This window comes from Styela clava, chromosome 8, assembly GCF_964204865.1.
Source record: "Styela clava chromosome 8, kaStyClav1.hap1.2, whole genome shotgun sequence".
Taxonomy (NCBI): domain Eukaryota; kingdom Metazoa; phylum Chordata; class Ascidiacea; order Stolidobranchia; family Styelidae; genus Styela; species Styela clava.
Genome location: NC_135257.1, coordinates 8,525,032 through 8,540,422, shown reverse-complemented (window position 1 = coordinate 8,540,422; position 15,391 = coordinate 8,525,032). Strand labels below are relative to the sequence as shown.

Below are 15,391 nucleotides of genomic sequence, written 5' to 3'. Positions count from 1 at the left end.
CACTTAGCCATATTCGATATTGTTGTTCAGTCTGGCTTCATGGTAATAAAACACTTGTCTCAAAACTGCAGAGTATTTGTAATAATTTTTTAAGAATAGTTTTTGGTAAAAGAAAACGTGAAAGTGTAGAATCTTACCTCAAATCACTAAATATACTTAAGGTTGAAGATATGATGAAATTTGAAATATTATCTCTAGCTCACGACTTCCATAATAATGCGCTGCCCAATTGCTTTAATGACATACTTGTCAAAAATACCTCCAACCGAAGAAGTAGTTCTGATTTATTCGTACCTTTCATGAGTAAATCCGTGAGTCAGCATTCCTTGTCTTTTACTGGACCCAAACTTTGGAATTCTCTTCCCTTAAATTTGAAGACGTTAAAGTCCAAAAAATCTTTTCAAAAACAAGTCAAGTCTCATTTAGTTTCCAAATATTAAATATTAAAAATTACTACTGGTGGTATTCGATGACAAAAACTTGGGACACTCCACACTTGCACATTATTGTTTTAATGAAAATGTTGAACAGCTGTAATAATATTATTATATCTTGCCACGACTTGGCCAGAACTAGTCCAGCACCAAAGAAATGGTATTGTGACATGCATGAGTATATATATATATATATTTAAATATATAGGTAGCTAACGTACCCGGATGATATTTTCTTTAAATAACTGCACACATTCTATCACTTCACGCTCGTGTTTTTATCTTTTTCTAGCTGTGATGTCCTTATCATACACGCTTGGTCCTATGTCTGAGTGGTGGTATAAGGGTTGTAGATAGTACAATATTGTTCCTGCAAGGTTACTAATTATTGCAACTAGGCGAGCAGTAGAGCTATGTTGGATTCTCCCCTTCAGATTTTAATTTGCTGTGGGTCATTGTAATTGGATGTGGTTTTTATATCATTTATGTATGCATGCGTTTTATGTTAAGGCATGGTGTTTGAGTTGACTTGTTGGCCAAGGTATAGATAGTAAAATTTTGTGTGTTTTTTGCATGGTGTGATAAATTTTTCTCTGTCCCAAGCAGAATGTCATCATAGATCATCTATCGCTATATAATGACAATACATTCCATTTATTTAAACAATTATTTTTTGCCTGTAATAAATAGTTCAGAGCGTTCCCCTTCACCCAATCATTGAAACATCTACTCGCGTTTTTATTTTTTTGTTTTTCAGGTTACTTCAAAGTGATTAAATGAAGTAAAAAACATGAGGAAAAAATCAAAAAAAGACTCCGATATCCTGTGAAATAACAACCTTATTCCTATATCCTTGTCTGAAATCAATACCCAAGAATGAAAAACCTCACTTACACCCTTTGTAACCAATTTATTTCCACATCCTACTTTACTTAATTATAGTAATTTTACTGTTACCGGTAACTTTAATTACTTATTACAATCTGGACTATAATTTGGCAAAAATAGGCTCTAATTTGGGGAATGAAATGGTCTCGCCCACCTCTTCATGCACCCAATTCTGGCAACTTTGGTTGGGCAACTTGGCATTTGACTCCAACTATAATCAGCTTGGCAATATGTTTTCAATAGAATCTTCCTTTTATATCTTAATTAACGATTAGAAGATCGATCAATTTGGCAATGGCAACCATTACAAAAATATCAATATGGTGTGGCAGATAAATTTTTTCTTTTCTAGTATTTATTTATTTTTTTTTGTTTACTGTATAGTATACCCTGAATTTATCGCGTTTTATTCTTACTTAAATAACTTCTGAGTGGTTGTGTGTGTGTGTGTGGCTGGTGGGTGCATGTGAGCGTGTGTGAAATAACTTAATAATTTTAGGTGAGTAAACACGAACCACTTCCTCTTGGCAAAACCTTCCATCTTATATTTTGTACGTTATAAACCTTATCTAAGGTTTTGTTTGCTCCCCTGATTTCATAATCAGTTTTTATTTATTTGTTTTGATCTGTGAAATGTATTGTTATGCTGATTATGGAGTCGAAATAAACTTATACTTATATACTTATACATTCCTTCCAATATATATTTACGTTCCAATTACTTTCAACATTTACCGTGCCGCGAGTAAACGAACTAGTAAACTAGTAACTAGTAAACGAATCTAATTTGTTTTATTTCGCTATCATTTTGCTGACATAGTCGCATTTGACTTTTTTGAAATTTAATACAATATTTGTGTATTTACGTGTATGCATTCGTTTGTTTGTTGTGCACGAGGATCCATCGACGCAATAGAAAGAAAAAGGGCGATTAGTTAGATCTCGGAACCCCAATCGATTGCATGAGATTATGAGAGAAATTTATTGCCACAAAAACAAAGTCAACACGATTATAAACATAAGCCGATAATGAACAAATTAAGTTCTACGCTCCCGAATCCGGTAATTTCTCTTTTAACCTTGATTCACTTGGGCTGCCCTGTATATATGCTCATTGGGTTGCCGGATTCGGTGACGGTATAAAACTGACAGCATCGACGCGTTCAGGTTAGGATGCAAATATTCTGTCGCTGCAAGTCGAGTTCGCCCGTCATTGCCTTTGCGGTAAGGACGCCAGAGGATTACGTTTTGCCTAGCGAGTACTCCGTATTACTGTATTAACTGTAGTCGCGACGATTATTCGAAAATATTCGGTACCAACGCATTTTAAGTATCTCAATGGTGTTCTACCGTACACAATTCTGTCTGTACCGGTACTTTAATTTGTGGGATAGTTATTGTGTATCCAATTCTGGCAACTTTGGTCGGTCATTTATTGGCATTTGACTCCCCAGCTATAATCAGCTTGGCAATATCTTTTTAATAAACCTTAATCTTTACTGTTCAGTCCCATTTATAAAATTGATTAATTCGGCAGTACCAACCATTATAAAATTATTGGGTCTAGTATAGTTTAGTACCACAAGTACTTCCAGTGGGCGTAGCATAACGATTTTTGCATATGTTATTCCTAACCCTCACCTGACTATGCCATCCAAAAATTACGTCACTACGACGTCACCATCACGTCATAGGGATTGCCAAAGTATAATTACGATCGCCCGAAATGGCATCTGCGCCGCCGATAAGAACTTGCTAAAGCCGGCGATCTCTCTCCTATCGTGATCGTTGCGACGAGAAAACGAGAGAAATAGCTTGCTCGATTTCGGGTTATCGTCTGCGCGTTTTGGACGACCATCTGCATACTTCGGTGGGCCTTATTACGCCACTGTGACGTCGGAATGAAGTAATTTTTCGGTGACGTAGTCAGTTGGGGGGGGCCCTACTAAAAAGGTAGGTATCATAGGTATCACTCACTAAAAACAGAAAAAGGTAGGTATCAGTAGTAGATGACTAAAAAGACCAGACTGGATTCCATGGCAGGTGCACGCCCGAGGGCGCTAGCGCTCCGCAAAAATGCACGCGAGCGAAATCAATTTTGCACGCCGAAAATTTGCAATTGCTCACCAATGTAAATCGGTTTAAATGGTTTTAAAATCAATAATCCAGTAATATAAAGATGCCAAAATATTATACCTCCACAATTGTCGACAAATACCAGCTTGCAAGATTTGGTCTGATCGAAATATTGCGAAGCAAAAAGACCATGAACCTTTCCCCAACCTTTGACCCGCGAAAAATTCCTCTCATTGTTACGTCCTTTTTTGCATCTTGCTGATTGGCCAATGTCACGAAGTAAACAAGGAAGTCGATGCTCGGGGAAAGGTCCATATCATGTTGAATGATAGGAAATAGGAATCCCGTGAGAATAGTTATGGACGAAAAGATCGCCTCCGCACCAATGGCCAAGTACGGCTCTGATTCAGCGTATTTTTCATACAATAATTTTACACGAATGTACTGAACAGTATCGGTATCTAAAGTTGCTCAAACACTCCCAAAATTAGTGACAAAGTATGAAAATAATGTTTGGGGTCAAAGGTCAAACGTCCATTTTTGCTCTAATTTGACGTATTTTTTATCCATTAATTCTACGTAAAAACACTACCAAAATTAATGACAAAGTATGTCCATTTTGCTCTGGTTCAACGTATTTTTTATCCAATAATTTTATGCGGATGTACTGAACAGTACCGGTATCCAAAGTCGCACAAACACTCTCAAAATTAGCGACAAACTGTAGAAATAATGTTTGGGGTCAAAGGTCAAACGTCCATTTTTTCTCTCATTCAACGTATTTTTTATCCGATACCGGTAATTTTACGCGGATGTATTGAGAGGTATCTGATGTCAAAGTCAGTTGCACGCGAGTGCAGTTGTTTTGCACGTCGTGAGCTATAATTGCACGCCAGGAATTCTTATTTGCACGCGGGAATTTCTGATTGCACGCCCGATTTCTCGTTCAAAAAGGCCATGAAATCCAGACTGGTAAAAAGGTAGGTATCAGTGTCTAAAAAGGTAGGTATCAGTAGTAAATGACTAAAAAGGTAGGTATCAGTAGTAAATGACTAAAAAGGTAGGTATCAGTAGTAAATGACTAAGCGGACATCGGAACGTAACATGGGTAACAGGTTAGGGTTAGGCGATAATTTTTTTCCAATTTTCCTTATTTTAGTCCTATTATCAGTTCGAAGACTAGCCAAGGGCCTCCCGTAGTATTTATACCTAAAATTATGGCCTAACCCTAACCTATTACACATATTACATTCCGATGTCCGCCATCTTGGTTCGCATACTTCGGGAGCCCCCTTTTTAGTCATCTACTACTGATACCTACCTTTTTAGTTATTTACTACTGATACCTACCTTTTTAGTCATCTACTACTGATACCTACCTTTTTAGTTATTTACTACTGATACCTACCTTTTTAGTCATCTACTACTGATACCTACCTTTTTAGTCATTTACTACTGATACCTACCTTTTTAGTCATTTACTACTGATACCTACCTTTTTAGTCATCTACTACTGATACCTACCTTTTAAGTCATTTACTACTGATACCTATCTTTCTATGGAGTGATACCTGTGATACCTATGATACCTACCTTTTTAGTAGGGTCCGTTGAGGGTTGGGATTGACATATGCAAAAATTGTTGAGCCAGGCCAACTAGAAGTGGATGTGGTACTAAACTATACCAGACCCAAATTATTAATATGGTGGAGCAAGTAATTTTTATTTATTTACTACCAGTTTGTAATTTATGGCATTCTAAAATTACTTTATAACTTCTCTATGGTCTGATGGTTGTGTGTGTGTGTATGGGTGCGTGTGTGAAATAATTCAATTATTTTAGGTGAGAGAACATGTACCACTTCTTCCTGACAAAACCTATCTTATCTACATTTTGTACGTTTTAAAACTTGTCTGAAGTTTTGTTTGCTCTTCTGATTTCATAATCAGTTTTTATTTATTTGTTTTTATTAATCATTTCATTGATATGCTGATTATGGAGTAGAAATAAACTTACAGCCTACTTACAGACTTATGTCATTACTCAGCTCAACTCTAAAGTCAGAAAGTTCACAATAGTAAATGTTGGTACTGTTTTATTTTAAGCATATGTTATGCTGGAAGTCCATTTGTGCGTTTTTGATAGGCCAACAAAACTGGTGAGTGAACTACTGGTATGGTATTGTACTGTATGACTGTCTTGTAGCATTTTGTGGCGCTTAAATTCTGACCTTGTTTGGCATGGGACATTTCTGGCCTGGTGGTGTGGCCCATCGTCAGATCGTGATAAGGTTTGAATCCTGTGGGGGACAATTATGTCCCAGAGGATTGATTGCTGGACTTCTTGTCGCTGTGGGTGCACCTTTTGGCTTAGACAAAGAACCCATTAAATCGATGGCTTGAATTTTTAAAAATTTATATACAGCCTTCACCCTTCACTAACAGGCAGAAACACAGGTGTTCTGTTGAGTTATTTTTTGGGCTATAATATTGTTACAATTCCTAATTTTGCATAAAACGCGTCAACACTGAATTAAATTTAAAAACGTCCAATGAGATATATAAGCCGGTATATATTCCAGTGAAAATTTCTTATTATTTTCACCTCTTGCAGTATTGTTGATTTATTTAACCAGTATTTTAACTAAAGCAGTTAGAATTTTGCAGATTTTTTAATTAATACAATGACAGCAAGATAGCAAATTATAAACGCCAGCCGAAACGATGGTAGTGACGAACAATCACCAATTGTGAGATAAGAAGTCGGTGTAAAATGTTGCGTTGTTGCAGTTCAGTCTTCTAGTGAGTATCGACCCCAAATTTATATTAATTCTGTAATAGTGATTTGACCCATATTGCATTTAGGGTAATTCAGGTTAGAATATTTCTCCATATTTATACGACGGAAAGTCGATAAGATGGCTTAATTATATGGCCTCTCTTCAGGTTACCAGACCCCATGGTGGGTATAGGATTAATTAGTCAAGCATTTGTTTCCAATGCATGGACTTGATTGTGAAGAAAGCCATATCAACCACCCTCTGGGAGTGAAGAGTCCAGCAGTCCCGTCGCACATAATTATTCCCCACATATTCAAATAGTGCGATGGCAAGCGCATCCTAGCTAGCGCATGGCACAATTGGTCACATTCCATCATCATTGAATTCTTTCTGATACTATATAAACAATACTTTCATTCGTCCTGTCTTTTGCTACATTTCTGTATAATCTGTTGTAAAAAGTGTTATTATGACTAAAATATAATAACTCTTGGGTTTGAATGATATCTTTGAGAGAAAATATTTCTGATTACCTCTTATTCTGAGAAAATATTTTATTTTTGGTATATGCAATTGTTCTACCCATCAATGATTTAGTTGACAAAACTTTAATATAAAAAGTTTTTTTTTTTAATTTAGTTTTGAAACAAGGGGATGTTTACGAAGGATGTAGCAGCAAAGCATACATGTTTTTTCTGGAAAGTACTGAAGTAACCACATGTTTATTGTAGTCCCGAGTTTTATATACAGTACAAATAATGCTTTGTGCAGAATCAAATGGTAAAGTTAGTCAAGAGCTGCTGGATGTCCCATCCAGACTATAATTATTAATTAATTATTGTGTTTTAATATTCATTTGTACATTATATTTTATAGTGGCCAAATAGGTTCAGTTAATTTAATTTGGTTCTAAAATAAAAATGTTTCGGCTAGTTGCACAAAGACTTGTTCCAGCTGTGACAAAAGCAGCAATTGTGCAACCAACGCCAGTACGTGTTTTGCCTGCTATCTCCAATATTATTCGCAACTCATCAACAACTGTAGCACTGACTGATGAACAAAAGGATCAGCAATGGGTAGAATATTTTGACAATCCAGAGCTTGATTACTTTGATTTCTGCATTGGATTCAAAGATTTGTGGCAAGAGGATGCAATACCTGAGCCAGTGATCCTACAATCTGCTTTATACGCTTGCAGGAGGCTTAATAACCTTCCCATAGCGCTGAGATGTCTTGAACTAGTGCGAATCAAGTGTTGTGACAAGAAAGAAATATACGATTACATTATTCAGGAGCTTGGACCAACATTTGATGACTTGGGATTGAAGACACCAGAGCAGTTGGAAATTGACCAAGTCACAGAAAATTTTGAAACTGACCGTTTATAAATGAGTATTTTTCTGATCTAAATTTATTACAGTAAAATGAGACATCTTGTGTAAAGTAATAGGGATTGATTTTTTCAGTAATAGGGATATAAAACATGAAGTCTCGAGTTGTGTGCTAGAGTTCCTTTTACCCATATTTGGGTCATAATAATAAAAATCCTATTTAAAACGATTAAGAAGTAAGTGATGAATGTTTGAAGGAATGTTCAGGATTAATGGGATGAGTTTATAAAAATGTTCACTAATCAAGGTCTCGCACAAGCTGAAATAAGAACAATCTGGTTTGGATGCAAACGCTTCTCGTGAATTGCCAATAGCTAGGGTTGGGTTGTAAAGTTGTCAGTTAATAATTAAACATTCATGTAGCACGTATATTACTTTGAATCCATTATGTCTGATGGAAATGGGTATTTCAGCCTCTAGTTAAGCTGTACTTAAATTACAATTGAAAGTAAAAAACTAATGATGAACACATAGTCCTATAGTCACGTTTTTAAATATGTGATAATCACGAAATATATCTTGTTTGAAATTGGATGGTTAACTATTTACTACAATTCCAATTTGTGAGTACAATGTCAACAAGGCGTGACCAAATATTCTTTTAGCTTTCTGATAGCATATAAGCCATGAGATAAGTTTATTTCGACTCCGTAATTAGCATAAAAGGCGACAATGATTGATAAAAACTGATTAGGAAATCAGCAAAGCGAACACATATGATACTTGTTCCTAACTATCTAAACTTTAATAAGTTATGGTATTCAACGGGGACGTAGAAATAATTCAGATTTGTTCAATGAATTTCTGTTTTCGCAATGCCGTAAAAGAGACAGAATACGGTCTACAGGCAAAGGCAAAATGGTGACGGTTCGTTCGAGGAACTGGTATGTGAGATTCGACTCGAGTCCGGCTCATATCCAAGGTACTTCTGGAGAAAGCTATTCTGACAAGAATTGGCGGTACAAGGGCGAAGGTACGCAACTGAGACCGTCAAAGTGTTCGAGGATTCCATTTTGTTCGTGTCTATGTACATTTCCGTGAGCCAGTAAACTGCGCGCTTTTGCATCCACAGATTCTAGCACTCGGTTCCATTACATTTGAACCCACGTACATTTGAACCCATGACAATTGCACCTATGGAATTTTTTTTGTTTCACGGATAGTTAAACCCATACTAACCCATGGGTTTTAGCACCCGCATATAGATTGAACCCGTGGATATACGCATGGGTTCAAATGTACATGGGTTCAAATGTACGGTCACCCTAGCACTCGCATGCGGGTTACATTGACGAACAGTTTCATCCACACATACATTCGCACTCGCGTTTTAAACAAAATTTCATTTTTTCATTCAAGTTTTAATGACCGGTTCACCTGGATGAGTTATAAGGCACTATGTTTATGGCATAAGTCTGTGAAGTAAAAAAGGCTTCAATGTCATTTGCGTGATGGACATCGGTGTAACTAGTAATTAATATTAACGCATTGGCTCGCACGCGATAAATGTGGATCTCCATTAACATTGTTCAAGTGAGAACTTCAAGCAGGGTAAATACGTCTCGTATAGGGTGTCAGCACATTTACACCTGCATAATTTTGTCCTCCATACATTTCCACTCATAGATTTTAGCACCCGCATAAAGATTGCACCTGTGAACATTTGCACCCATGGACGTTTGCACCCGCGGACATTTGCATCCACGCACATCTGTATAAACTGGCATTTCAGTTTGCACCCACATACATTTGCATTAACAGACATTTTGGCGAGAATCGCTATAATCCCATGCCCTTTTTGTCGGCCATTTTCTTTCGATGAAATAACGCAAACGTAGTCGAATATACGGTAATTTGTAGACGACGGAAAGGGAACTAGCTGTTCGTACAATTAGTCAAGTCCCTGTAACCCCAATTGTACAAGACAAGGTGGAAGTGCTTCAAGAAAGAAGAATATATATGAGAAAAACAGAGAGCGAGGAAGGCGAAAGCAGGATTTATATAGAACAAGTTGTTTACGCCAAATTTTACACTACAGCACTTTCCTACTCTTTGTATTATTGTGGCATATTGGTGTTTTCGTCTTCATTACTATTGATAACATTAGGATGTCCCTATATTGGCGCAAATTAAAATAGAACCTCTTTTGATTCAAAGACTGGTATCAATGGATGTAAAAGTTTACGGGAGCAAAATTCCGTGGCCGCAAGTGTCCATAGATGCGAATATTCGGGGGTCCAAATGTTCATGGATGCAAATGTAAGCGGGTGCAATTGTACGTAGGCGCAAATGTACAAGTGTGCAAATGTTCATGGGTGCAAACATCTTCGAGTGCAAAGGTAGGTGGGAGCACATGTAAGTGGGTGCAAGTGTCCATGGGTGCAAATGTCCGTGGGTGCGAAAATAATTAAATTTAATTAAGATATGAAATTTGGATGATATTCATGGGTTGAAAATGAACGTTGGTGCAAATGTCTGCGGGTAGGTATGTACTTAGGTGCAAAATTACATGGGTACACAAAGTGCCGGAATCATCATTATTCGAGGTGGGCTGAAGCCCAAGGGCCATTCGCTTTTAAACTATTCATTCATTTTTCATCAACAGGCATTATGTAGTTTTGAATTCGATTCTCTTTTTCTTTTTTGTGAATAAGTGTGATGTATCCTAGTTTTAAGTTATCTTGTGTGGTATTTTTTTCAAACATTTCGGTTAATACTTCTTGGAAATCAGATTTTATAATTTTCCAACATTTCTTATAAAATTTCACACTAATACCGTCTGGACTAGGTGTTTTTCCATCTCGCATACTTTTTATTGCTTCAAATATATCTTGTATATCAATTCCATGCTGTAATGAATCTGCATCTGCTTCAGCCATTACATGTTCATTTGTAATTTGTGCTATAAATTTTTGCTGTTTGTGTAAGTCTGTTTAGGTTTTTCATACAATTTATTGTAAAATTGTGAGGATATAGTAATTTTTTCTTGTATAGAATTTCTTTCTACTCCAGCATCATCTATCAAACTTTTGACATTACATTGTCTTTTTTTTCTGTTCCCACTTTTGATAAAAATACTTGGTGCACTTTTCATTGTTATCCAAATTATGAGATTGATTTTGTACCATTTTATTTTTGACCCTTTCTTTATACTTCTTTACTATTGATTTCTTCAAATCATTAAACTTGGTAAGGACTCTTTGGCCCATATGTAAGCGTTTTTTCAAATCCTCCAGTTCATTTTGATCTTTGTTTTATTCTTTTCTTTTTTGTTTTGTTTTTTTTGACTCCATATTCAATTGATAATTCTTTTATTCGTTCCTTTATTTCAATCCGCCATTCTGTGGTTGTGTCATACAAAATTTTTAATGTTTTCCAATGCTCCCATTTATTTTCTATTTCGTTTAGAAAATCTTCATCATCATAAAGAGAAATGTTGTTCTTCCAATATTCATTTCCCCTTTCCGCAAAGTCCATATTAATTTGAATTTCTACTATATATATCATGATCAGAAAGATGTGTAGGTATACTCATTATATTCTAAGCTGTTTAAGTATTATCTGTAAAATAAATTCGGTCTAATCGAGCCTGTACAGTGTTGTTTCGCCAAGTGTAAAGATTTTGTCCATTCGGCAGATATTCTATGTACGTCTTCTTCTCCTCTTACTTTTGTTTTCTTCTACATTTTCACTTCCGGTCGATTCATTGTCGGATCTGCTTGTTGATATGTTATTACTGGAGTGAATTTCATTTGTATGCCGATGTAACTAATCGTACTGTCATTGCTGGCACTGTCTGGGTTCGAATTTTGTGCATTAGTGTTTTGTGTGTCCATTCCTTTGGTGTTATTTCCTTCATCATTTTCATCGCTTGTAATTGAGCTAATGTTTGAAATATCAAATACATCCTTTTCGCCCACGCCAGCTACGAGTGTAGGGGTACTTGAAGTCTTATTTTCTGATTATATTTCTTATTTTTCTTCACTTGTTTCTTCCCCTGAGTTATCTATTGTTCCTTTTTCATTATGTTTTTTCTGCTTGTTTTTATTTGTTACTTTTTCATTCTCTCTATTATCTTCATATTCTTAGTTTTTCCTTTGATTCTGTCTATTTTGCAAAGCAGGGTATTCTTTTTCATATGTCAAGTTGGAGATTGCATTTTTAGCATCTTTTTCATATGCGTATTTCATGTTTATTTTGCAAAGCAGGATATTCTTTTTCACATGTCAAGTTGGAGATTGCATTTTTTGCATCTTTTTCATATGTCAAGTTGGAGATTGCATGCAACCTCTATTTCAATCTATTTGGGTGACTGGCGTGTGTATCTTGTCTGTAACTAAAATTTCGTAAATCGGGTGATTCCCTTCTACAGCCGGAACGCCCATATGGGTTTACTTTACTATAGTTTTTAAATTTCGGTACTTATAGGGTCAATATCGCTCTTAGCTTTTATCGAGGTGATATGAGAGAAGCGATAAAACCTTCCAGCCGTGACGCAAAGTGCGAATCGTATAAATATCCTGGATTTCAAAATCACCTGTCAGAGTCTGAAAATGTTGACTCAGCTCAGACAGGAAATACTCCTTTATAACGACTTATTATTGTTTTAGCATGTAATTTCAGTCATACTAACTATCCCTGACCATCCCTGGCGCTGTGTTGTTTTGATAAATATGATTTCGACTGCTCCATAGTTGGCAAAGGTATGGAGATTTTTTGTATGTAAAAAAAACGTAAAATTAATGGTAATTTTAACGCGTAAATGCGCGTATGGGATTGTTTACGCCGTTCTACGCGCATTTCCGTCGAAAAAATTAAATTTTTTTTGCATTGGGGGTGGTCTGTGCAGTAATAATAAGAGCTGTGACGTCATCAATATCGGTAATTGGACCTTGAACTTGACAATACTGTAAATACAATTGTGAATTTCAGAGTAATAACCATTTATGCTATAATAGTCGTTTTGGTATTGTTATGTTAGGAAAAACTTGACGAAAACGTTGAAGAAAAAATTAATTAATTAGGAATTAATTATTAACCCTCTACTGTACACAGAATATCTCAAAATCCAATTTTTTTTCGAGGAGTGTGTTTTAAAGATATATTGCTGAATAGAACTCTAGCAGACGCTTTTAAAAAGCCATGAGTAAAGCTTTAGGGCTTAATGGTTGACATAAAAAATAAGTTTAAAAATACCCATAAAATGGGCAGGGCTTGGAGCTTGCATTGGGTTAATAGATATTTATGACGTCCCGATACATTGTACAACGCGGAATAAAATCCTATTATGACGTCGTAGCAGATAACACCAGAAAGGCATTGTTACGTCACTGTTGAAAAATGGCTTCACGGGCGGCGTCCCTGTCATGGTCCTAATCCGACCCTGGGTGCAAATAACTTTCAATGCAAATGTTCATGGGTGCGGTTGTCCACGGGCGCAAACGTACGAAGGTGCAATTCATATGTGGGTGTGAAGGTGCAAATGTACCAGTACTTTTTTGTATCATTACGGAGTTTAAAATAAAATATCTCATTCAAATCAGAACGAAAAATTACCATGACCATAAGGAGCATGATAACCACTGGTCTCTCTACCATGCAATAACAGAGATCGCAGATCGATTTTTATGCCAAAACTTTAAAAAACAGCAACGCTAAATGCATGTGTATTCAGTTGGCGAATAAAATGTTTCTTTTGACCCATAACGCCAGTGTTATTTGAATGTTTGAGTGCGAAGTTATTAAAGGATTCATATCAAATATTGAGTGTGAAAATATCATATATTTTGATAAAGCTTTCTTTTCAATAAATTATTTGTGTTAGGTCTATGTTGAAATATCTACAAATTATTAGCAAACTTCCTTTCATGAAATACTGACTCAGATGGTTCATGATCATTTCTGGGCGCTAACAGATACAAATTGAATATGGATATATGTGAATATGGTGTATCTTAAATAATTCGATGGCTACAATATATAGTTGCTGATCGTAGCATCGGCCGTGGTTTGCAATAGGACTAATCCATCGTTACTCTACTGATTGGAAAAATATAAAATGAAAAAAATATATATAATGCTACTACCGGTAAAAAGAGAGCATTACACGTGGGACAATAATAAGCTCAAGTGATATCTGAGGATTTTATTGCAATCTTCAATCTTACTAAATCACCAACATGTGGTGTAAAAATTGAATTAAAGATGACGAAAAGTATTCGTAAGTACATAGTCATTATGACGTATTACCCATTATGACAAACCGAAAAGGAAACAACGGCGGTAAACCTTTTCAGTCTCTCACACGTGAATACGTATTGTCAATGACGCGCTGTCGTCGAGGACGTCATTCGGACATGTTGCGTAATAATGGTATTCGAAGGTCATACGCTGCTCGCGGTGATTTCATCATATTTCGCATGTCACAAAGCTGAAGCTTGTCGTTTCGTTATTTTCCAAAACGTATTATCCCCGTCAACTAACTCGTTGGAACTACGCTATACCGATATATAAAGACTCTTATAGTGATAATTCAGTGTTATAATCTGAAACATGGTCTGGATATCTTTTGATGAACACGTGTTTCGTCATTCATGGGACAAAGTAGTTGAGGCGGCTTTGCGAAAGTACCCAAATCCTGAGACGCCGAACGTTTCAAGTACGGATATTCTTGAAAGAGAAGTTGATGAAGACGGAAAGTTGATAAGTCGCCGAATTATATCCTCATATTGGAGTAATGTCGGAACTGATATCGTGAGGGGACTAACAGGCATTGACTTATCAAAAACTGTTCATGCTCTAGAAATTTCTGTGTTAGACCCCAAAGAAAAAAAATACGAACTTACATCAAAAAATTACAACTTCTTAAATTATATAACAGTAGATGAGAGATTGACATATGTACCACACGAAACAGAACCTGACACTACACTATTAAAACAAGAATGGTGTATTTCAGTGCAAAATCTTGGATTCCAAAGTTATCTAGAATCAATGATGGGCACCACTATGAAAAGCACTGCCTCAAAGGGTCGTGAGGGAATAGAATATGTTATTTCTCAAATAAAAGAAGAAATGGAAAAATTTGCAACACCTGTGGTTGAAGAAATGCAACAACTAGCGGTTACAACAATGAAAGAATTCAACAGTGTTCAATCAAAGCTGGAAGAAGCGCAAAAAATGTTACAAGAAAAAAATTTACAAGATGAACTTGCAGACTTTATCACAAAAGCATCTTCTCAGCCAGATAGGAAATCTGATTTTTCATCAAGTTGATGTTCTTTTCACTTATTTATTTAATTTATGTTATTAATGTATTTATTTAAATCAGATGCACACTAGGTAATCAATTGTTATTAATTAAAATTTGACTATTTTCCTCTGATGGTGTTTTGATAGTTTGAAGTGAAGTTGTCATTTACAACCATATTTAGGTACTATGCAGAAATATAATACTATGTTGTGTATTGTAATTCTAAACTTATTTTCCCAATCTGGACTGGATTTTCAAATAATGTGTTGATTATAAAAGTTTTATACTGTTTGATAAAGACATTGGCTTCATTTTCACTGCCTAAGGTTGTAGTCATTGATAGTCATCTATATCGGAGATGATAAAGTAAAACCTAACCCATTCGAAAGTTATTTTAACATTTGTAATTACTGTAGTGATAAATATTTGATTTGCAGAGGCAAAAAAGTTTCAATTACTGAAATTGTATTCTGAAATAATATATTTATATATGAAAAATGCTGCATGGATATTAATGACAATTTCTCAGGGAGGGTTTATTTAGTTCAACCACTGAGCTATCTCCGACTA

General features: G+C 35.7%; 2 protein-coding genes across 2 annotated transcripts; both read left to right on the top strand.

Annotated features, from left to right (window-relative positions):
- Positions 1-6,047: 6,047 nt before the first annotated feature.
- LOC120332589 (cytochrome c oxidase subunit 5A, mitochondrial-like) lies at positions 6,048-7,738 on the top strand. The gene is made up of 2 exons (XM_039399871.2): positions 6,048-6,200; positions 6,818-7,738. Exon 2 carries the CDS (start codon positions 7,099-7,101, stop codon positions 7,564-7,566), a length of 468 nt encoding a protein of 155 aa, XP_039255805.1. The 5' UTR covers positions 6,048-6,200; positions 6,818-7,098; the 3' UTR covers positions 7,567-7,738.
- A 6,122-nt stretch (positions 7,739-13,860) lies between these two features.
- On the top strand, positions 13,861-15,324 carry LOC120332520 (PRELI domain containing protein 3A-like). The gene has a single exon (XM_039399787.2). The coding sequence runs from the start codon at positions 14,122-14,124 to the stop codon at positions 14,842-14,844; it is 723 nt and encodes a 240-aa protein (XP_039255721.1). The 5' UTR covers positions 13,861-14,121; the 3' UTR covers positions 14,845-15,324.
- The last annotated feature ends 67 nt before the right edge of the window (positions 15,325-15,391 follow it).

What these genes read in the sequence shown, in the direction of transcription:
- LOC120332589 (XM_039399871.2), top strand. Translation starts at nt 7,099, where the DNA reads ATGTTTCGGCTAGTTGCACAAAGACTTGTTCCAGCTGTGACAAAAGCA.
- LOC120332520 (XM_039399787.2), top strand. Translation starts at nt 14,122, where the DNA reads ATGGTCTGGATATCTTTTGATGAACACGTGTTTCGTCATTCATGGGAC.